General features: G+C 42.4%; 4 protein-coding genes across 6 annotated transcripts; 2 read left to right on the top strand and 2 right to left on the bottom strand.

The window, feature by feature from the left end:
* The first annotated feature begins 2,089 nt into the window (after positions 1 to 2,089).
* Positions 2,090 to 5,876, top strand: LOC140775957 (protein SCARECROW 2). Its single transcript, XM_073119465.1, has 2 exons — positions 2,090 to 4,288; positions 4,769 to 5,876. The coding sequence occupies exons 1-2, from the start codon at positions 2,577 to 2,579 to the stop codon at positions 5,211 to 5,213; spliced, it is 2,157 nt and encodes a 718-aa protein (XP_072975566.1). The 5' UTR covers positions 2,090 to 2,576; the 3' UTR covers positions 5,214 to 5,876.
* A 1,208-nt stretch (positions 5,877 to 7,084) lies between these two features.
* Positions 7,085 to 9,483, bottom strand: LOC140775744 (L-ascorbate oxidase homolog). Its single transcript, XM_073119155.1, has 4 exons — positions 9,239 to 9,483; positions 8,890 to 9,141; positions 7,681 to 8,541; positions 7,085 to 7,586 (listed from the first exon to the last, which is right to left on the bottom strand). The coding sequence occupies exons 1-4, from the start codon at positions 9,481 to 9,483 to the stop codon at positions 7,289 to 7,291; spliced, it is 1,656 nt and encodes a 551-aa protein (XP_072975256.1). The 3' UTR covers positions 7,085 to 7,288.
* Positions 9,484 to 10,477: 994 nt separating this feature from the next.
* On the top strand, positions 10,478 to 11,397 carry LOC140775959 (glutathione transferase GST 23-like). The gene is made up of 2 exons (XM_073119470.1): positions 10,478 to 10,845; positions 10,930 to 11,397. Exons 1-2 carry the CDS (start codon positions 10,522 to 10,524, stop codon positions 11,287 to 11,289), a joined length of 684 nt encoding a protein of 227 aa, XP_072975571.1. The 5' UTR covers positions 10,478 to 10,521; the 3' UTR covers positions 11,290 to 11,397.
* Positions 11,398 to 12,230: 833 nt separating this feature from the next.
* LOC140775958 (zinc finger CCCH domain-containing protein 53-like) lies at positions 12,231 to 16,638 on the bottom strand. 3 transcript variants are annotated; one of them, XM_073119467.1, is made up of 11 exons: positions 16,040 to 16,626; positions 14,975 to 15,792; positions 14,715 to 14,903; positions 14,449 to 14,634; positions 14,264 to 14,361; positions 13,919 to 14,188; positions 13,612 to 13,792; positions 13,218 to 13,418; positions 13,038 to 13,124; positions 12,385 to 12,927; positions 12,231 to 12,282 (listed from the first exon to the last, which is right to left on the bottom strand). In XM_073119467.1, exons 2-9 carry the CDS (start codon positions 15,694 to 15,696, stop codon positions 13,091 to 13,093), a joined length of 1,881 nt encoding a protein of 626 aa, XP_072975568.1. In that variant the 5' UTR covers positions 15,697 to 15,792; positions 16,040 to 16,626; the 3' UTR covers positions 12,231 to 12,282; positions 12,385 to 12,927; positions 13,038 to 13,090. The 3 variants fall into 3 exon arrangements, with proteins under 3 accessions (XP_072975568.1, XP_072975569.1, XP_072975567.1); XM_073119468.1 differs by lacking the exon at positions 12,231 to 12,282 and having other exon boundaries at positions 12,576 to 12,927; positions 14,455 to 14,634; positions 16,040 to 16,638; XM_073119466.1 differs by lacking the exons at positions 12,231 to 12,282; positions 16,040 to 16,626 and having other exon boundaries at positions 12,576 to 12,927; positions 14,975 to 16,022.
* Between the last annotated feature and the right edge of the window lie 6,573 nt (positions 16,639 to 23,211).

Raw genomic sequence — 23,211 nt, 5'->3', positions numbered from 1 at the left:
TCCTTGTAAGTTTTTTTATTTTATTTTTAATCCTTCCTTTTGGTTTTACCCTTCTATTCCTTAAATGCCTTATTAAATACTGCACGTAGAGATAAGTCTTTTTTTAATGCAAATGTCTAACTAATGAATCTGTTGTAAGAATAGAGAGAAATATTATTGTCCAACACATCGAAAATAATAGAAAGGTGGATTCTCTCTTTCTCTCGTGGACGAAAGAATAGGTAGAATAAAAAAAAAAGAAAAAAGAAGAACAAGAAGAAAGGAAAGGTGAGAGGTTGCTTTGGCGGTGATCTCGACTAGATGGAGGTGCAATGACTAAGAGAAGAAAATAAGTAGGGAGAGGGGGTGAGAGGAGGAGGAGATTGGTCGTGAAAGAGAGGTTCGACATCGTGGCCCCTAACCTACTCGAGCTAAAAAATGAGATAAAAAGAGCAATAGAGGAGAAGAACGTCTCCCGGACAAGTGACAACTAAGGGAGAGCAATAGAGAAAATCATGGATCAAGAAGTAAGGAGAGATAAGTTATTCGATAATTCTGTTACATATATGCTAACTAATGTATGCAAATACCTTTAGAGATATAATTGAGCTGAGCTTATCAAATCTAGCTCAAATTAAGTTTGAATTGAAAATAATTCTTAGCATAAATTCATAATTAAGCTTAAATTGATATTATTTTAAATTGAGTTAATTTTAAGCTCGAGTTTTTAAATGAGCTGATCAATAAGTAATTTTAAGTTTTAATTAATTTAAGTTTAATTTTGAGTCCAAGCAAATTTAATTTAGGCTCGAATAAGCTTAAAATATATAAATTAATAGAAATTTTTTATATATATGAGAAAAATAGATTAAGCTTGTCTCAATTTAATTTTTGAGGATCGAGCCTAGTTTGATTATTTTGAGGTATTAAATCTAAATTATAGTAGTTAAATAATAACTACCTATAAGATAAGATTTAAACGAGAATGAAACTAAAACACACTGTCTTTTTAATCAATTTATCCTATTTTATCAGAACACGAGGATGACCTCAAATTATAATCTAATAGTTCATTCGTGGATAAGATTGTTCTATCACAGACTCAATGTTGGCTACCAACCCGAGTAGGCCAACTTATTAAATGTGTCTCAGATGAGGCCAGCGGTGGAATTAAAAAGCAGTACTACACTCATTATTCCTCCATAGTCCCATAATTGTTTTTTTTTAAATTTTTTTGTGTGGTAGAAACATAGTTCCACTTGAAGGAAAGGAAAAGTCCATGCCCATACAAAAGACTAGTCCAAAATCAATTAAAACTCACCAATTAAGATGTCACCCCCCACTACACTGTTCTTAGCTCAGGAGATGGTGATGATGGTGACAGTCAAGCTGACCGATGACTCTGATTCATTTCATTTAGGAACATCCTTTTGTTTGCTTAGGAATAAAATAGCAACCAATCTAGCTAGCTTTTCTTTAAATTTTTTGTTTAATTATTCCAAATGGTGTATTCTAAATAGGTTAATGGTTACACAAATAACTATCAAAGTCTTTGCTGACTTTTGAGTTGCTTGTCTCTTTGCCAAGTTGTTTAGGTATTAAACCGGCAACAACTTGAATCATAAAGCCATTATAGCAGAGACACTCTGCCCTACCCATGTAGAATTTCCATGTGTGGTGGGCCTTTTTGGTGAATATTAAAGTTTGCCTTTTTGAGGATGGATAGGTTATGTGTTAGGATCGTTTGTTTCCTTTCCGTTCTACCCTTCTATGCAGAAGTAAGTTTTCAAGTAAAATTATTATTGTTTATTCTTTTTCATACTGGTCGAATAAAAATTGAGAAAAAGAAAAACGAACAAATTGATCGAAATCACGCTACAATCTCGATGCAGATTGATATCAAATCCTCCTCCACGTACGCAGCTGAAATTTTCCACCACGAAAGGTAAAAGGTTTAGTTTTCAGCCGGAACAGGAACCGAGAAACAGGCCCGAGAACCGATTTTACAAGCAAATCCCCTTCCGGCCCCCCACATTTACTATTATTATTACTACCCCCCTCTCTCCCAAGTCAAAAGGAAAAGCCTACCGTCCCTCACTAATTTAATCCTGTAGCCAGAAAGGTAGTACCATTTTCCCACCTCTCTCTTTCTCTCTCTCTTCTCTAGGCATAGCATCGCCTCCCGAGACGAGAAGGGACGAGTTTTTAAAGTATTTAGAGAGAGAGAGAGAGGAGAGAGAGGAGAGCAATCCGACCGCTGATGTCCAGTTCCCATCACCGTTATGCATTTGGAGGGCTTCCCTTAGCCGGACCCCAATGCAAGCGGAGTCCTCGAACCCAACCCCTTCGCCTTCGGCTCACCTCCTTATTCGCATCTCTCTCCCACTCTATTAATATTATTAATATTATTAATATTATTATTCCCCTTCTTGTTCTTCTTGTTCTGGCGCTGCTGCTGGTATCCTTCGCCCCCTTAGTTTTATTAGCTGCTCCAAGATTAGTAGTAGTTGTAGTAGTAGTAGCAGCAGCAGTAGTAGTAGTGGTGGTAGAAGTAATACTAGTGGCATGCGCGGAGCCCTTTCCCTTTGTTTTTTCTGATGGGTTCCTCTTCTTTGCTCCTCTTACATCAACAACAACAACAACAACAACAACAACTACAAGCCCAACAAGCCCATGACTCCTCCTCCTCCTCTGACCCATCGCCTTCTCCTATTACTTCTTCTTCCTCTTATCCCAACCCTCCCCAGCTCCCTTTGTTCCAAGTACTATCCCACCACCAAGCTAGAAGAGGAGAAGAAGAAGAGCAGGAGCTCCTTTGTCTCCTCTACCTTCAGCACCAACAGACTCAGCACCAAGCTTCGCAGGCCATGGTGCGAAAGCGACCCGCTTCGGAGCTTGACTCCGCTTCCTCTTCCGCTTACCATCAGAACGCTCGGCTAGCGCGTCGAGGAGGGGCCTCCTCTTCTCATCTGCCCTTCGTAGGAGACCCTTCTCTTCTCTTCTCTGCTCCTACTTCTACTGCTACTATAGACGCGGCCCAGCAAAATGCTTCCATTTTGGTGAATGCGGCGAACCCGACTCAGCTCTTGCCTTCTCTTCCTCCGCCGCCGACGCAGCAGCCGGTTTGTGGGTTCTCGGGATTGCCCCTGTTCCCGTCCGAGATCGACCGGAACGAGGGGTTGCAAGTCGTCGCCTCTGGCGGAGGAGATGAGGGGTCCGGCGCCGGCGCCGCCGCGTGGATAGATGGGTTCATCCGCGACTTGCTCGGCAGCGCCGCCGCGGATGTCTCGATCCCGCAGCTGATCCACAACGTACGCGAGATCATCCACCCGTGCAACCCCGGCCTCGCCGCCGTGCTCGAGTACCGCCTCCGGACCCTCACCTCCGACGCCCCTCCTCCTCCTCCTCCGGCTCCGCCGCTCACCGGCGGAGCGCCGGATCCTTCTCAGCCGCACGTCGACAAGCGGCGGCGCGAGGCGGCTCCCCCGCCTCCACCTTCACAGGCTCCACAACCGTCTCAAGCTCCGCCCAATCGCGAGGAGTCCAGTAACCCAAACCCTGTCCCCAATCCTATTACCACCGCCAAAGAAACCAGCAAAGAAGAGCTCCTCAAGCAAAAAAGAGACGAAGAAGGTCTCCATCTCCTAACCCTCCTCCTCCAATGCGCCGAAGCCGTCGCCGCCGACAACCTGGAGGAAGCCAACCGCATGCTCCTTGAAATCTCCGAGCTCTCCACCCCCTTCGGCACCTCCGCCCAGCGCGTCGCCGCCTACTTTTCTGAGGCCATGTCAGCTCGCCTCGTCAGCTCCTGCCTCGGCATCTACGCGCCGCTCCCTTCCTCCTCCTCCGCCTCCCACCGCCTCCACCACCGCCTCGCCGCCGCCTTCCAGGTCTTTAACGGCATTAGTCCCTTCGTCAAGTTCTCCCACTTCACCGCCAACCAAGCCATCCAAGAGGCCTTCGAGCGCGAGGAGAGGGTCCACATCATCGACCTCGACATCATGCAGGGGCTTCAATGGCCGGGGCTGTTCCACATCCTGGCCTCGCGGCCCGGCGGGCCGCCGAGGGTGAGGCTGACCGGATTGGGTTCCTCCATCGAGTCGCTCGAGGCGACCGGTAAGCGGCTGTCGGACTTTGCCGACACGCTCGGGCTGCCGTTTGAGTTCTGCGCCGTCGCCGAGAAGGTCGGCAACCTTGACCCGGAGAGACTCGGGGTCACCCGCCGGGAGGCCGTCGCCGTCCACTGGTTGCACCACTCCCTCTACGACGTCACCGGATCCGACACCAACACCCTCTGGCTTCTGCAAAGGTAATCTTTTTATTCGCGGTCTCTCGCAATCGTCTTTTCCTATTAATTAACATCTAGCGATATGTCATTCTTGCTATTACTATATATGCTTCCTTCGTACGTAGCCATCATCATCATGCATATAGAAAATCGGGTTACATCAATAGTTTATTATGTCGCTCAAAGCTTCTCCTTCGCATTATTATATAATACGCCTTCGTTGTGTTGGAAATCTGGACAAAAGTTTGAGAGATTATATGCCTCTGTGGCCGATCATACAAAAGGCAGTCCTCATTATGACTACCTATATACTTTGTAACCTACTTACTTCCTCTCCATGATTTAGCTAGGAGCTTCCGTTGTACTTCTTAGCACGATTCTTAAAGCAACTAGGATTGTTTAGTATATATATATATATCCAAAGATTTTGTTTTCAACAATAGTAAATTACGAGGGTGCACGGATTTGATGATGGCGGGGGTGTTAAATGTTAAAATGTAGGCTGGCGCCGAAGGTGGTGACGATGGTAGAGCAGGACCTGAGCCAGGCGGGGTCGTTCCTGGCGCGATTCGTGGAGGCGATCCACTACTACTCGGCCTTGTTCGACTCGCTCGGCGCGAGCTACGACGAGGACAGCCCGGAGCGCCACGTGGTCGAGCAGCAGCTCCTCTCCCGCGAGATCCGCAATGTGCTCGCCGTCGGCGGGCCGTCTCGCACCGGCGAGGTCAAGTTCGGCAATTGGCGTGACAAGCTGAGCCAGTCCGGTTTCCGCGGCGTCTCCCTCGCTGGCAACGCCGCCGCCCAGGCGGCCCTCCTCCTCGGCATGTTCCCCTCCGACGGCTACACCCTCGTCGAAGAGAACGGCACTCTCAAGCTCGGCTGGAAGGACCTCTGCCTTCTTACCGCCTCCGCCTGGCGTCCAATTCAAACCTCCCATGCTCGCTAGATTAGTTACCCCACCCCACCCCCCCCCAAAAAAAAAAAAACTCCTTACACTTTAATTTATTTACTGTCATCATCATCCGCTCTTTGCTAATTTAAATTTCGCCGCTTAATTAATTAGTAACTTTTTGGCAACTCGAGTTTTGAAAATTTCTCTTGAGTCTGACGTGGTGCCTAATGAAGTGGATGGAGGAGAATAAACGTTCCCTTTTCTTTTTGTATCCTTTTCTTTTCTTTTTCTTTCCAGGGCAATGAAGGGTCCTTTTCGCTCTTACAAAACGTACGTTGGCTTTGGTGTGGAGAAAGGCACTGCTGTTTTCTATTCTTTCTACTCTTCTCCCTGAAAGCAGAGGAGGTGGTGGAGGTAGGAGTAGGAGGAGGAAGAGAGCAGATCAAAGAGGGAAAGGTCGTCCTTTCTTTTTGGGGTTTTCTTTGCCTATCCGTACCACAAATGGGTGACTCCACTTGGCCGGAATAGCTAGCTAGCTAGCTAGCTTTTTGAGCGTGATGTCTCTCTCTGGCACACAGCGACTAGCCCAGGGAGGGCCTCTGTTGCTTTCGTTCCTTGAAATCTCCCAGAGAAAGTTATCGAAAACATACGAGGTTTTGTCTTTTATTATTATTGTTATTCACACTCTATCGGATCGGTGTTACTTAATTAACCTCTGCATTTAACTTTTAAGAGTTCATTAAATTTTGACCTCTTCACCGATACTTTTATCAGCACCACTCTTACCGCCACTACTTTTACTCTTTTTCAAGTTTGTAGGTGAAAATTAACTTTAGATATTTTTTAGACATTATAAAATATAATATGGGAGTCGAAATAATATACATCTATATAATAGCGAATTAGCCAGCCACAGGGTTTCAATATTTGGTCACCTTTTTTGTTTAAAAAAAAAAAATATATATATATATATCCTTGTGATTGTGGGAGATGCTGTATTACGACTGGGAGAGGTGGAGCTAAGCCAGCGATGAGTCCAAGTTGGGGGTCAGGTTTGGACGCATATGTGTGGTCACAAAGGGTCACGTGGGCCAGTGTGACTTGGCAGAATGGCAGGTGGGGCGGGTTTGTGGGCCCCCACTCGATCTGGGGTACATGTCAGGGCCTTGAACTGTCACTTCATTTGTTCTGCGAATTTTATTTTCTCTTTAACTGGGTATAGTAGAGAAGACTGAGATGGGAGATCTCTCCAGAGTATTTATTTCGTATTTCCTTTTGTGAAGTGGGTTTAGATTTGGGCATGTGAATGCTGGGGTGGATGAGAGGAGAAGGTTTAATGTTCTACGGAGGAGTAAAGGTTGGTTTAATGAACTGCATGTTCATGGTGGGTTTGTCTGACTCATGTACCTTCTGCAAGCAATGGAATTAATAGACCTTGAATAGTATTTATTGAAAGAGAAAGAAGCATCGAAGATTATCTTGAATTTTAGCGAGCTTTAAGACTACTTGGAGTCGAGTTAAAAAATGAGAGGAATTATTAGCCATTTCGGCCTTTATAGTGCGTGGTACCCAGCAAGAGTAGCGTCTGGCCCAGTTCTACGGGCCCAAATACGAGTGAACAATTACATTTCACACCCTATATAATTGTATTATCAGATCTCATCTGTGAATTCTCCTGTTTTCACTTTTTATGAGTAAGGTACGTAACTGTGAAATAGATAGGAAGATTAAGCTACACTGACTGACATCTTAATTAGCAGAGACAATATTATTGAAGTAATAATTTAAGGTACACGGAGATAGCTATGCTAATTAAAGAATTAATATGAAATATCAAAGTAATTAAACATGACATTACTACGGATTGAATTCGAAACGTGAAATAATATACGTTCAGTGAGAGTTCAGCAAACGGGTCATGCCAAGCCTCAAAAGTGACCAATAACTATATAAAAGAAAAGAATTTCCGATAAAATGGAAGGACGTAATCACGACCAGAGAGGGAATCAATCAACATAAAGAATGCAGCTAGCCGGCCACTTCTTATTCTTACTTTCTCTACCGGGTTTTTTCTTCGTCTCCCTTTCTTCCGGTAGCTCGGTTCGGGGGGTCGGATTCAGATGATATTTTCACGCATATGGCGGTGGCAGTGGCAGGTTAGTGACGGCGCCGCAGCGGATCACGTTATCAGGTATGTTGTACTCGTCCCTTATCGACCGCGCCGGAGATAACACGCTGATGTAGAGTTGCTGCCCTAGGTAGTGCTTCTCCCAGATCTCCGACCGTAGATTCCACATCCCAGCATTGTCGAACGTCAGCATGATCGCCGTCCATGATTTCGGGTATACCTGAATCGTGTGTCGGCTCACCGCATCCAGCAAGTTGTATGTTCTCCGGCTATCTGTGCTCCACTTCCCTGGGCCCATCCTATATTAAACACACACGTAGAATTGACAATTAGTTGGACTCAAAAGTTAAACTCTAGTTAATTAATAGATCAACACTATTTTATTATGTTTACCCGACGGGGAAGAATGAGTAGCCATCTAGGTGGTAGGACTGAACGGTCTTCTCAGGGTTCTCGAAGATGATCTCGATAAACGTGCGGAACTCTGCGGTCATGACGTTCGGGGCTACGGTCACAGCCGCGTCAGTCGCCGGCGGAACGTCGCCGACGAGGTTGTACTTGAACACCTTATCTGTGATGTTGAAGTACTCGGCAAGCTTGAGCGGGATCTCGGGGTCGGTGTGCGAGACTCCGTTAATGGCGTACCGAACCTTGCCGCCGACTCTGGTCCGGGTGTTCAGGAGCTTGATGGTGCGGGTGATGTTGATGCTGCCGTAGTGGTAAGACCCCTGTGGGTTGGGCCTCGCGGCGCTGGCGGTAAGGTTCCACCGGAAGGTCCGCCACTGGTTAAACGACCATGCCCAACCGACGGGGCCGTCGGGGAGGACGGTCGACGGCGGAGTGGTGGAACCGGCGTACCGGATGATGGCGGTGGACGTCTGGGTGTCCTTTAAGAACCTGGTGGAGGCGACCATGTAGTAGTCTCTGGGGGTCTGGTCGGCGGTGACGAGGACGGAGTAGCATTGGCCGGCGTGGACGTCGAGCGAGTCATAGACGTTTTGGACGGTGTGAGAGCCGTCCATCTCGACGAGCTTCATTTTGTGGGATTGGATGCGGAAATTGAGGGAGGTCTTCAGGCCGACGTTGCAGATGCGATAGCGGTACGTCTTGCCGGCCTCCACCGTGAAGAGGGGCGCATCGTCCTTGCCGGTAGTGTCCTTGCCCGTCTTGCCGTTGATCAGCACACCAGCAGGGCGGCCGATGCTGCGGCCGGCGTCGAGGAGCCGAGCGAGGACGCTGTGATCCTTGGCGTACCTGGGTAGAATATAAATAAACTAAAATGTACTAATATCCCCAAAACCACAAATAAAACCAATAAATCTATCTAGAATTGATTCTAACATAATATTTAAAAGACTCTCCTCTTCTCTTCTCAGTTTAATTTAACCTCTAAATTATTTTTCCCTAAGGTGCTATTACAAAATCTAAAGAAAATAAAGATTCTCAAACATATTTTAGTAAATTTGGTTAAGTTACATTATAACTTTATTCGTTGTGTTAAATAATATAAGGTTAAGACATTATAATGTCCGATTAAAAGTAGCTAATAAACACAAAAGCATTAAAATAATTAGGATGTTATTATTGGCAAATTAATATTACCAGTCGCCGATGAGGACAGTGAAATCATCGGCCGGAGGGTCGAAGGGGACTGGGATGAGAAGGCGACTGTTGATCCGGAGGCCGCCGAAGCCGCCGGCCGCCTTGTGCATGCCCATGGATGGAAAGTAGAAGAAACTACCGATCTGGTCCTTGACCTGGAAATGGTAAGTGAAGTTCTTCCCCGGCGGGATCGGGCAGTTCGTCCCGTACATCCCGTCCTGCCACGAGTTCTTCCTCTGCTGGATTCCATTCCTATATATATAGATATATCAAACCATGATCATCAATTTCACATACGTAAAATCTTAGCATATAAATGTTTAACATATAAACAGTAGTAGTTATGAACCAGGAGAGGAGGAAGGGTTGGTCAAGATGGTTGAAGACATTGATGACGATGTTGTTGTTGGTTGTGGAGTTGATGTTCGGCCCGGGGAACTGTCCGTTGATAAGAATACCCTGCTGAGGAACGCCCAGAGGAGCGATCGTGCCATAAGTGACGTTCCACGTGAAGTAGAGATACGGGTCCTCGGCACGGACCGCCGAGAGACCCACCAGAGATAAGAGCACCAAAACCACAGTCGCCGGTGACATCTCTCTTCCTCTTCCTCTTCCTTTTCGTATGTGTGTGTGTATATATATATATAATCTTCTTCTTTAATATCGAATTAACGAGAAGGCATTGGAAGACCCCGGCTAGCTTTTAAAAAGAGTTGAGAAATATGGGCTAGCGATCGAGATAAAAAGATCAGAAGGCCAACCGGGTAACGTCGAGGCGTTGTGCGGTGGTCGTAGAAGCCTTTTTATAAGGAGTTTTAAGGAAGAAGGTGTTTTAGACCACAGAGAGTTTGTTCAAAACTTTTCTCCCCATCACCCATTTATCCATGGATTGCGGGGTTATTATTCTACATGCATGTTTAGAAGATGAGCTACGTTGTCGGAGAAGGGAATGCGCTCTCTCTCTCTCTCTCTCTCTCTCTCTCTCTCTCTCTATATATATATATATTGATTAAGTTTGACCCATTCTTAGCGGTATGATAGCTTTAGTTGCAGCAAGTTGGAGAACTTTAAAGAAGTTAAACTATTTAAATCGCTTATGAACTCGGACAATTGAGATTAACGTGCGGAGGAAATCAAGAGAAAATTACAAATTACACCCTACATTTTAGATATTTTGTGTGCTTTTAACACTCGTCATTTACCTATTTGTTGTTTGAGTACTCCATTTTGCTTATAATTTTTGTATGACATCGTACTCTTATTTTTATATAATCTATGAATGAATTTAAAATATATTTCTAGGTCACTTTCTAATCTAATCCTACTGACTAAATTTAGTAAAATACCCTTTAAAAAGATGTTCATGAAGAAATATGGGTTAAAAGTGAAAAGGAAGGGTCAAATTACAAATAGCTCAAAGACAGGTGTAATCACAAAATCATTAAAATATGTAGGATATAATTGACATTTCCTAGAAAATTGAAGCACTCTTGATTATGATATGGCTATTGAGCAGAGCTGCACACTTGGGCTCATCTCAGCAACCAACTAAGCCGCCAAAACAGACTAAAAGTAGAAGAAAGATGCACATCAGTTCTTCTCTATATACGCTTTGGGACAAAGAACATTTCTATGGCAGCAAGAGAGGAGAAAGAAGTGAAGTTATTTGGAATATGGTCAAGCCCATATGTTCACAGAGTACAATGGGCATTGAAAATTAAGGGAGTCCAATATGACTACATCGAAGAAGATCTCTCCAACAAGAGCCCTTTGCTATTAGAGTTCAATCCTGTGCACAAGAAGGTTCCAGTGCTCGTCTACAAAGGAAAACCGATCGCCGAATCGTTGATCATCCTTGAATTCATCGAGGAGACGTGGAAGAACAATCCGATCTTGCCTGAGGATCCTTACGATCGCGCCATGGCTCGTTTCTGGGCAAAATTTGGGACAGATAAGGTACAGAGTTGTGGTTGAGTTCTTGTACATATATTATTTGTAGCCTTCTTTACCTTCAATTCTAATTTAGAATCTATGCTGCAGTTGTCACCTCCTCTTTGGCAAGTTTTCATTTCACAAGGGAAAGAGCAAGAGGAAGCTCATACAGCAGCCACTGAGAACCTGATGGTCTTAGAGCAAGAGCTCAAAGGGAAGAAGTTTTTCAGTGGAGAAAGAATTGGATTCGTAGATATATCCCTCGGCTGGATGGCACACAGTATTCCAATTCAGGAGGAAATCACCAAGTTGAAGATGATCACGGAGGAGAAATTTCCATTGCTGTCTGCATGGATGGAAGCTTTTATAAGTTCACCACTAGTTCGAGATTATCTGCCACCTAGAGATAAATTGCTCCTCAGGTGTCAAGCCATTCGTGAAGACTTCTTGGCAAAGAAGAACGGATGAACAGTTGAACATAAGATGTAGTAGTACCCTCTTGTTTAAATTTGTGTAACAAAGATATAATCTATGTTTCAGTGCAACCAATGAGCAAACTACGTACTTCTCACGAAATTTCAACTGGATTTCCGATTACAATTCGATTCACTGTCTCAAAAGCAGTATGCGGAGTAACAAGACCTATGTTTGCTGGCCAGTTAGAAGCCAATGTTTAATGGGTCGGTCGTTTTCAAGATCAGACATTAGCACGTGAAATATATCTACGATGTAAAGAATCTAATTTTGTTTATACAAACATATGATTGATCTCGTTACAAATTGAAGAACTAAATGCCTCCTTCCTCGCAAGTTCCAAGTTGGACCAATTAAAAGTTGAATCAAAGTATAGTGGGTCTCCTTTTTATTCAGGTGAGTTTGGGGACTCTAGTAGAGTAAAGCTTCCCCTATAGTATATGCATAAATATATGAAAAGAAACATAAGGATCTATATACAGAAGAAGATTGATGTTGTATAGGACCACAACTTATCTGGCGACCATGTGATCCATCCTATTAAATTAAGCAAGCCAAGAGAAAGACCACTTGATGACACAACTCCTGCCAACAAAAGGATGAGGGGCTCTAAGAGAAAGATAAGAGCAAGAGACAGCGATTTGGTAACGACCAATAATATATTTTTTTGGCCTCCATTTTATATAGGAAAGCGATCATTTTTACACCCTGCAATACCTTGCAAACTACACGATATAACTTTAGTACAATGGGAAAAATAAAGCGAAGGAGGTGGGAATGGAAACATGCCAAGCCCTTTAAGGTGTCTCATTTTTCTCCCTCAAGTCTCCTCTTTAATATACAAGGTTATCTTTGTCTTTGCTTGGTTAGATTCTCCTCCCAAAGAAGAAGGGGGTAGGTAAAAGCACAGGATAAAAGAGTTACAGCAAGATAGATGGGGGGAGTGGCAATACTTTGTTGTTGCTTTCATTTCCATTTCTTTGTCTCCTACAGTGAAATATTACAAAAGTAAAAAAAAAAAAAAAAAACTAAAAAAACTAAAAAAATAAAACAAAGGGAAAGCAGGTGAGAGGGGGGAAAAGAAGGTACATGACTACATAGGCAAGGACAGTAAGGTAATGGTCCTGGGTGATGATTCCAATTGATTCCCACTCTTCCACCAGTGTGGTCCTATCCCCTCTCTCTTCTCTCTCTTTCTTTCTCTCTCTGCAGTCCTGTCTGAGATCAGTTTTGCTTTTGTCTGTTCTCTCATCACTTCATCAGTTTGGGTGTCTGTATGCAAATAGTTTGACAGTATTTGGTAGATTGCTAGGTAGCTCTGGCTAACAGTAACAGTAGAAGAGTAAACTATTGTATGCTGTATACTAGTTGGAAGATAGATAGATGGTAGGATTCAAAGCTCCTTCCCTCTCCTGCTCTTTATTTCACCGTTTTTCTCCTCTTAAATTCAGCAGCAGATATCATTGTGGGTAGGGGGAGAGGGGGTAAAGGAAGGATGATGAAGGCCCTATGCTAAAGTAAAACTAAAGATAAGAATAAAGATAACCTATAAAGCTACAGTAAGTAGTATCCCTTTGTTTTCTCTTTTCTCTCCTATTTTGTTAAACCTTTTTTCCTCCAGTGCTGATCATCCTGCCACATAAAACAACAATAACAGAACAATCAAAGTTTTGGCAGAGCATATTATAATATGCATCATTATTGAGGTGCTGATTGCATACTAGTAGGAAAGACTTTCTTACTTCATCTGGGAGAGAGAGAAGGAAAGCCTCCCTCCTTTCCTTCCCCACTGTATTCACATCCCAATGGCTCCATGACCGGATGAGAACCTAATAACACCACCACCCATGCATGCAACTAATAAGCCAATGATATAACTTTCTGGGGTCTTTGAACTTAGTTCTCTTAGCACAGCACTGTACCTGGGCATTTGGAAGAAGCAAGAGTTGTAGGAAGCCAGGTCAAGAGTGGAAGTGGGAGGTATCAGTGTAGAAGCCATGAGATGGCTGATGTTGTTGCTTTGAGGGGCTTCAGTAGGCAGTGCTGTGGAAAAGGAGTCCCCTATCAAAGAAGCTTTGGTAGGTGAAGCGAAGGGGCTATCAGGCAAATTGTGCTCCAAACCACTGCCATTGTGCCAAATGTAGCAAAAGATTAACAAAAGAATAAACAAGAACCGTTCTTTCCTCCCTCTCCTTTCCCAGTAGCTTTATTAGGAGGCAGTAAGTAGTGGAGTCAGGAGGGGAAAAGAAAAGGGGAGGAAAAAAATAGTTGCTTTTCTTTTCTTTTTTGAAGAACATAATTTATTAGCTTAATTACCTTTCTTGGGTATCACAATCTACATTGGTTGTTGCCTCACCAGAAGATTCCTCCTTAAGAGCAGAGTTGACTGCCTGAGAGCTATCAGGCTCTTGTGAATCTGCAGTAGATGCAGCAACAGCAGCAGCAGCAGCAGAGGGGCCTGTGGTCACAGCAGCTGCACAACTACTCAGCTTCTTATCTATTAACAGAAAGGAAAAGAGAAGTTATTATTAAGTTCCACTATTTAACTCCTCATTAAAAGAGGCATCCTTTCTTCTACAAATTTAAAGGGTTTAGGCTGGGATTGGATTTAGCTAAAGCTGACCTTGGTTCATGGTATCTTCTATGTTGTTGCTGCCAGTTATCTTGTCATCATTAACAGCAGGAGCTGTGGTAGCTGTGGTAGCTGTGGGAATTGCAATGGTGGTGGAATTGAGATGGTTTCTAGTCTTGAGGTCAAGAAGCTGGAGACCCATGAATCGCCTTCTTTGTAGCTCAATTGCTTGCTGCAGCTCTGCAGCTTGCTGCTGCTCCTCAAGCTTCTTTCTCAGAAGAGCCTCTTGGTTACTGCTAGTACTGTACAACAACCTTGTTCCTGCTCGATTATTTCACCAAAAAATGAGTCATTTTAGAAAAATTGAACAAAACCTAAGTAAATTTTGAGACTCACCAAGTTGGGGCAACTCAAAGGGATCTCTGGCGTCGAGTAGTCCAGTGGGAGTTGAACACCCAGAGAAGTCACCCCTCTCTGGTTGCTGCTGCTGCTTCCTGCAACAAAAAGGAAGAACACAAGCATTGGGTTAACGAGGAGCTTGGTTTTGAGAAAAGGAGAGAACTTGGGGCAAAGAGTAGTGCCTGTACTTGTCGGGGACTTTGCCCTTCTCCTTGTAAGGCTTGACGAGAACTCTTGCATCACAAACGAAATGGGGGTTTCCCTTAGCAAGAATAACCTTCACCGTCTCAGGGTAAACAAAGGTGACGAACCCAAACATCCTCTTCTGCTGGTATGGTATCCTCACATCCTGTACTGGCCCATAGATACTTCAAACACAAAAATTAGTCATTAGATTGGAGAAGAAGACCAACTCGGTTTTCATTCCGTTATTTCGTCGAACATCTACCTGAAGTAGTTCGAAACGTCTTCTTCCCTAAAAGTACTGTCTGCCGGAAAGGTGAGGTAGATTTGCCTCGACCCGGGATTCGCCAATCCGGCGGCAAGGTCGCTCCTTTCTATCCGAGGAGATCGCGCCATGAATTTATGTCCTTCGTCACCTCCAAGCATCATTGCCGCCGCGGCTGCTGCTGCCGTCCTGTTCGATTTCGATCAAGGAATTAAAGAAAAGCACACAAAGATGAGACCTTTATAGCAGAAAGATGCTACCTTTGGCTCTCATTCTGCTGCTGCTGAAGTAGAAAGTTGACGCCTTTATTCGGCGTCGATGAAGGCGACAGCGGCGAGTAAGGTAAAGCCGAGGCCATGAGCTCCATCTTCTCCTCAGGCAAACCATGAAGAAATCGGCAACTAGTACCATTCTTGCAGTAGCCTCTCGCGAAGTAAAGGCATGGCTTCCAACCCAACCCAGCATCCGAGCCGAGGCAGAGGTCGGTGATGGAGCAGCTCCGGCGATGCTGGGACCCAAGATTTGCCCCCCAATCCGAGTAAAAGATGGGACTTTGGAGCTGGAACTCCTCGTAGAAAGGGGAACCCACTTGGTTTCTCGGACTTATGAGCTCATTCGAGCTATGGATTTCGTCTAGGCCTCCATTAGCGACGTTGGTACTGGTGACCGTCCTCGAGAACGGCTGCGGCGGAGCCCACGAGGTTGGGGAAGGAAGGGAACCGAGAAGCTGCGAAGAGGAGTTCTGCCTCGAGAGTAGGAAATGGGAGGAGGAAGGAGGAGGAGGAGGAGAAAGGAGGGAGAGGTCTTTCCGAGCTTTGAGGATTACGGAGTGGAGCAGAGATTCCGGACCAAAGGCGAGGCGAATCATCTCCTTCTCGCTGTGTTCCTGGACGAGAAGGAAGCCCATGATCTTGGCGGCGTTGTCTGGGTCCAGAGATTGGATTCTGGAGAAGACCACCTTGGTTGCCTCATAGGCATCCATGGAAAGAGAAGAGAGCGAAGAGAGAGAACAAAGCTGAGAGTTTTAGAGCACTTCACCCACTCTGTATTCTTCCTTCTTTGCTCCCCCTTCTCTTTACTTTATGGTTGGAGAAGAGGAAAGGAAAAGAAGAAAGAAGAAAGAGGAAAGAAGAAAGTTAGCTATTTGGATGTTGCTCTTAAAAAGAAGGAAGAAAGGGAGGAAGGATAAGAGAAGAAAGGGAAGAGAAACCCAAAAAAGATAACAAAAGAAAAAAGAAAAAACCAATAGCTCCTGCCAACTATGAATTAAGTACCCTTCCAAAAACAAAATTAAATACTCCTCTATATATCTACTTAATACTTACTCAGCTGATAAGTGGGGGAAAAAAATCACAGCTTCATTTGTAATCCTTCTTTCTTCACCGAGGGTTGAAGGTGGTCTCTCTCCTTTTTATCTCTCTCCATCTGCTCACTATAACTGGCCAAAATGGTGGAAGAGGAGGAGGTGGGTAAGAATCCAGATCTGCTAAAATAGAGCAGGGTATCTTGCTCTCTCTGTCCGTCTGTCTCTCTCTCTCTCTCTCTCTCTCTCTTCTAACTCCTAAGCCATAATTTGCTTAATTGGGTCCCCTCAGCTCTCTCCCTGCTGTTAGTGCTCCTGGCCCTCTCACTGAGTAACATCATATTTAGGTTAATCTACAACTACTACACTCTAATCAAAGTGATATAAAGTGCAAACCGAGTGTTAGTGCTGCTGGCCCAAAGGTCCCAATTAACTGTGTCCAAGTTTCTCTCTTCATATCTACGAAAGCATAGTAATATTGGTATAAAAATGATGGATGGTTTGAATTCACTCTCTCAATCATCATTTTCCTAGTTCACCATAATGGATGCATGCAAACATGGGAGTCCTTCCTCTTCGTTGATTCATATGTAAATGATGGTTCCCTTTGAATACAAAAAGAAAAGAAAAGGAAAGAAAATTCTCTCTCACTTTCACTCCCTCTCCCCCCTCTCTCCCTCTTTCCTACTACTAGCCCCTCAGCTTTCAGTCTTTCTACTGCTTCCTCTTGGGAAGGGCTAACTTATGCCACTCACTGCTCTCTCTCTCTCTCTCTCTCTCTCTCTCTCTCTCTCTCTCTCTCTCTCTCTCTCCACCGCATGCATGGAAGCTCAGGAGTGGGCACAACCTTTTGGGTGGGGCTGAGGTGGGACCAGAATAGGACTAGTCGACATTAAAGCAGGAGGAAAGGTACTTAAGCTGTCAGATCACCTCACATGGGGGATGTGGTCACCTCCTCCTCCTCCTCCTCCTCCTCTTCTTCCACCTCTTCCTCTTCTTCCTCCTCTTCCTCAAAGCCACAAGAATGTGATCTCAGAGGCAGCCAAATGCCACTGTACCAATCTCTGCAACTCCTCCTAACACACACACACACGCTCACCCCCACCACTCACGTGCGCCTGGCCTTGGCACGTGGGCGCAATCCGAGGTGGCGTTGCTGAGGTGGAGGTGCCATCACTGTGGGAGAGCAATGCTAAATGGGTGTTGGGAATTGGGAAGTTTGGTTTTGTTGAAGAAGGAATTTGGGGGGTTGAAGAAGACTATCCTTCCTAGTTTTAGGCCAAACTAAGTGGAATAACTCAAGTCACTCTCAACCTAAATCTATCAGGAGAATTTCTAACTTATACTTCCAGTAAATTTGAATAATCTAGATAGTCATTTAATTTGTCTTCCCATTATAGATATTATTGTTCTCTAATAACAACTTAAATTTTTAGAATAATTGATAAATTGTTATGATATTATAATAGGACCTGAATTTGAATTTTGATATGCCCATCTTTTATTAAATTATAATAATGTCAATTTATTTAAATTAAGTCTACACCATCGACTTTAGGCTTTTGCCTAGTTTAATTATGCTTATTTCTTAAATTTACATAAGAACATTTATATTGGTTAAAACTATCACGGTCTTTGGTTGTAAATCACTGTATTGGTGTAATAAATTATACTGAATGTGACATAAAATAATAAATTTAGGATATATTTTAATAAATGACTAAAATATAGACGAAGAGAAAAGAAAGGATGAGAATGATTGAAATCACACTTTATTAAAGTTACATATTTTTAAGAGCAAATATAAAATAGTGGATGAAAGAATGCGAGAAAGAAGAATGTAATTAGTGAACTAATATTAAAATAAATTATTTATTGAACATAAAATATATGTTTATTCCACAATCAAATAAAGGGTAATTATTGGTTTAAACTTTTAGAGTAGTAATATATTATAATAATAGATGAAACAACATGCCAAACTTTACTATTGCTCATTTTCTTTTGCATTTTATATAGATTGTTTAATGTTTTCTCTGTTTCTTCTCTAATTTTGTGCCTCTATCTTATATTGATTGTGCTACATGATTAGTTATATTTACGTTCATGATAATCGTTACTATTAGCCCTTCTCATGTTATAGTACTGCTGACTATGACATGCTTTACGCTTTCTATATGCTTAAAGTACTAGCGAGAAAAAGAAACATAAGGATGCATCATAAACAACAATGCATAGTATAATCTTGTGATGTGATTAATCTATAAGTTATATTCATGTATATCTGATTATTTTAATTATGTCCCCTGTTCAAATTTCTGACCAATTCTCAAATCTAAACACTAGCAATGGCCCAATGGAGGAGAAGAAGAAGAAGAAGAAGTCCTTGGTTACATAAATTAATCATTGAGCAAATGTTTGGAGGAATTTATTACAGAAGGCCTTGACAATATTACAATATATCAATTCTTTTTAGGATTAATTGTCAACCATATTTATTTTCTACAAAGGCAGAGAGTATATTTGACTTTAAAAATTTGGCAAAGAATAGAGGCATCCCATAATCCAAACTGAGAATCTCCTAAAGATGTTGATGACTGATTGGATTGTGTGGAGATTTCCATACAACCTCAAATTATAATGCTAACTTGGAAAATTTCATTGGGTCCTCTGCATTTAAGGGATACTGCTTTATGTTTCAAATGGGAAATTTTAAATAAATTTCAAAGTTTAGGTTATCAAATTCAGGGAGTCACATCGATCCAGCTAGCTACCAAATTTTAAATCTTCATGAAAAATTATATTTATTGGCTTGTCTTACTTTCTTTCTGAGCCAATTCTATGATATCATGCAGCAAAAGCCATATTAAGGAATAAGAACTATTCGCCAAAAAAATCTTTCAGAGCAAATAGTGCTAGTAGATGAGCTTTCAACTCTCACAGGGTGGTATAATAAATTAATTTTAGCTTCTTTCTTCTTCATGTAGGTCCATAACTCTAATCTGGAGATTAAAAAAAAAAGGGTTTTATGTGAATCTTTGTCATTATTATTTGAGTTAGATGAGCTTATTCTTTGAAAGCATATTGGACTATTCTTAATCAAATTTGTCGCTACCAAATGGGACCGTTCTTAGTTAATTAATCCAAGCGATGCAAATGGAAGCCCACTAATTAGGCTGGAGATTAACACAAATCCTCGTCCAAATTCTTATGTAGTAGTTGTTGTCCTCTCATGTTAAGATACAAACTGGGCCAAGGAGTGATCTGCACATTGTTATCCCTGCCAAGTTATGCTAAATAATTGTCTATCTGAAAAGGATAGAATAAATCGATCAAGTTGTCTTTGATGATGTTATAACAAGCCATAAGCAACTTTCACTGTCAAAGATGATTAATTATTATACTAATGACCATTTCTTAATCAGGGGTTTTCCTTGATAGTGAACAAAAATATAGTATACAAGACAAACGTAATTAACTTGGTGGTGAATTAAGAAAGATGACCATTTGAGCACTCTAATGAATTGCGCAATTCTATTCAAACAAAGTGGAAGATTATTTTTTTTTTCCAAATTTGTCACCAAGATGGTGGTTGAGAAAAATGAGTAGATACTATAACGAGTAGTGTCTATCTATCTAATTAATTAAATGTTTGATGCGACGCCAAGTTTCAATGAGTTATTCCTTTTTAGATATAATTCCATTAAGCTTAAATATAACAAGATTGATACAAAAAAAAAAAAAAAAAAAATGAAGAGATGATTTAGACAAAGCCTCAGACTTGGTGAACATCAATGATATGTCTAATAACACATTGTATTAAATCTAAAGAGTAACCAAAAATTAGCAAATAATTCTAAGATAAGGGTCTTTCACCATGACCTTATTGAATCCGGACTAACATTTAAATCATCTGGTACAATAAAACTATGTCGTAAAAGAGGAAAAGAGAAGAAAAAAAAGAGGCACAGTACTTAATTTGCCATCTATTTTGTGATGCTTAATGATTGGGTGTTTAATGAAGTTGAAGATGAATTCCCCAATTGAGGGATAATAGACGTTGGTGCATTTGTTATTTGATTTTTAGCCTACCAAACCTGCATTAAAGGAATCTTTTTATTAAACAAACTTGACATCAACTTCATCTAACCCTCATATGTCGAGAGTTCTGCAAAGAGCATCAAAAGTAAACCACCTCACTAATTTATTATGCATCATCATTTATTAAACAATAGCCTAATTATGTCTCTCTCTCTCAATCTCTATCTCTATCTCTATCTACATGGCTGAGTCAGTGGATCTCATCATCAGTAAGAGTATTCATTTGTCATTTGTGGAGACAAAATGCTGGTCATAGCTAGTAGGGAAAGTGAAACCAAGGAGGTGGGAGGACCCACCACAAGGTACAATCAAATTGCCTCCATGATTGGCTTTTCTATTCTCACCTCTTTCCTCCTACCACTGTTCAAAACACACACACACTCTCTCTCTCTCTTTCTCACTCACACTAACACCCAACTCTTCTTCTTTCCACCTCACTTTTATGAAGCTGGAGTGCTTGCTTTATACCTCTCTCTCTTACACCAAAAGTTGAATCATTTCAATCTGAATCCAAAATAGACTACTTATTTCTCATGCAAGATTGAATTTGAGTTGTAGTAATAGGTGCTTTATCATGAGAAGTAAGTGAGGCTTAAGTGGTTGGAACCTTAAACATGGCTGCACATGTGCTACATTGTACATTGTACTGTCCTTTCCTATGAGCAGAACCAAATCTCAAACTTTCAAGCCCACCAATCCCCCACAAGGGATTCAGGTTCCATGTGATACTGTCAGCTCCTGTCTTTTGCACCCATCCCCACCCCTCTCCTAATCCACAGTGCCATAGCATTATAACCACATAACCTTTGTGAGGAATTAGTCACAGTAATTGACTATGTTTTATGTTTGCATTAGCAGAGTAGATGCGTTCTTAAACTTCAGTCTTCAGCTTGTAGTTGTAGTAGTAGCAGCAGCAGTAGTTTTTACATTTCTTCAAGACTGCAACAGTGTGTTAGTACAGGTGGGTCCGAAGAGGGGGGAGTAGAATCAAACTGGCTCGCATGTGGGTATCTGTAGGATTTCATTTGTCACTAGTCCTCTACAAGAACAAAGGTGAAAGGAGCTTTTCCCCTTTGCTTTTGTTTCTTTTCTTGTGGATTTTGGGTTAAAAGCTGCACATTCTTCTGGGTGTGCACAAAAACTCTTTTGCACGCACGCACGCGCTTGCTTGCTGCTCCATTTGCACTCCTCTTTTATTAAAGAGTTAATAAGAGAAAGAGAATGAAGAGAAAAGAGGTAGAGATTGAATACAATCTCTGGTAACCTCTTCAAAGTGCCAATGATGTCAATCCATGTCTAAGAAAGGCAGTCCAAAGTTGTCTATCCCGACCCTTCAAAATTAATCTGCAGATGAGTTCATATCCTACAACTAGGAGTTTCACATCCCAGATTTTAAATGTCTTTCGTCTATGATCAAAATTAGTCGAAAAGCCTGACAGACTCTGTTCCGATGTCACAATCGCTTTGGATCCTTTTTACGGTCACCTTGAAGGATTTAGGGAGTGCAGATGACAAGCAAAATCTCAAGAGCCAGAGCTACATCTCTCCCCACTTAAGCTACAGTCTACGATGCCATAAAGTTGCTGTACAAGTACTGCATTGCATAGTCCATCCATAAACATATCTCTAGCTCCACAATAGATATATGTCTATTAGAAAAGAAACATAATTAGAGAAAACTAATAAAGAATAATAGAGCCATTCTTTCTTGGTTATTTGGGCTTGTCCTGGAGATGAAAGCCCAACGAAGTGGGCTAGTGTGTACAAAATTTTCATATCCCTAGCTCAATATTCTCTTGAAGTCGGCGCCGTATAAGATCTTCGGCGCAGTTTTCTTTTACGGTGGAGATATTGGTCTTATCGCCGGCTTCCGTAGGAATTGCTTCTCACATGAAAGCCAAGCCGGCGATCAAAGTAGAAGTCGTTACAGTAATACTGTGGATCGCCGACCACTAGGTAAATTACATTTCATTTCATCCTTCGCCGAACGCTTCCTTTTTTACCCCTCCGAAACCCTACTACTATGCTCTGTTCGAAGAATAATACTCGCTACTGCTTCCATGAGACGTTGCCCCTTCTCCCTTTCTCTCTTGTTTGCTACTACTGGATTCAGCTTTCGGTACATCGAAGAGTTCGCTCGCCCTCTTCTTCTTCTCCGCTTCGAAGGTATGCCTCCCTGTTTCCCCTCGTAAAGATTTACCTCGTTGATTTGGCGGGAAAGCTTTAGATCGAATCCTCTGTCTCCAATCTCCTCAAATTTGCTTCACTTCAATACTCTCTTTGCCAGCTCGCTTGGAATAGCAAGGTTTGCTCCTCGTACTATTCCAATATCGCTTGTTTAGGAAAAGCAAAAACCCAGTAATTTAGTTGGAATCGGAAGAGTTCACATGAGATCCATTCTTGTGCTTAATCTTTGGTTTTTATTTCATGTTATAGATTTTGGAGGGATATGGGGAGGGGAGGAATCCCCAAGGATGTTGTCTCCTATCCCATGAGGAGCATGGTTTCTCGATGCTTGAATTCTTAAAACATTAAAGGATGTTATCAACCTCTTCAAGCAAAGGGAGGAAGTGAGAATCAAATCAGACAGGAAGGTTTATATTTGGGTGGGGGCATCTGGTTGAGAACAACATTCTCTGGATGCGGTAATATTAGTTTCTTGATTAAATACCTCTGTGTTGCTTGACCAAAAAAGAAAAATGATGATGGATAGGAATTATTTGAGAAGATATCCAGGAGGCGCCTTCCCTGTTTTCTGTTGGCTTCCCTTGCATTCTTCACTGCATTGAAGAGCAATTAGGGAATTTTTTAGCTGTTAATTCGAGTGGAGGAAACAGGGCATAGCCCAGATTTTGTAATACATAGTACGCTGACCAGGAAGTGTTGTGTAAGGAGGCAGCAAGAGTGTGCATAAAGTGGAATGAGATGGTTGGGAGTGGATCAAATCCTGATTCAGAGTGCACATATTGTGTTGATGCATGGTTTATTTCTAAATAGTGAGTTGAGAGAGGCTTTTAAATATCACATAGTGTGAAGTAAAATGATATTTTGTCTGAACTGAAGTTTGAGATTTCAGCATAATCTTCTGGTTAA

Source organism: Typha angustifolia, chromosome 14 (assembly GCF_048772165.1).
Source record: "Typha angustifolia cultivar Huaian chromosome 14, ASM4877216v1, whole genome shotgun sequence".
NCBI classification, from domain to species: Eukaryota; Viridiplantae; Streptophyta; class Magnoliopsida; order Poales; family Typhaceae; genus Typha; species Typha angustifolia.
This window is presented reverse-complemented; position numbering and strand designations above follow the sequence as displayed.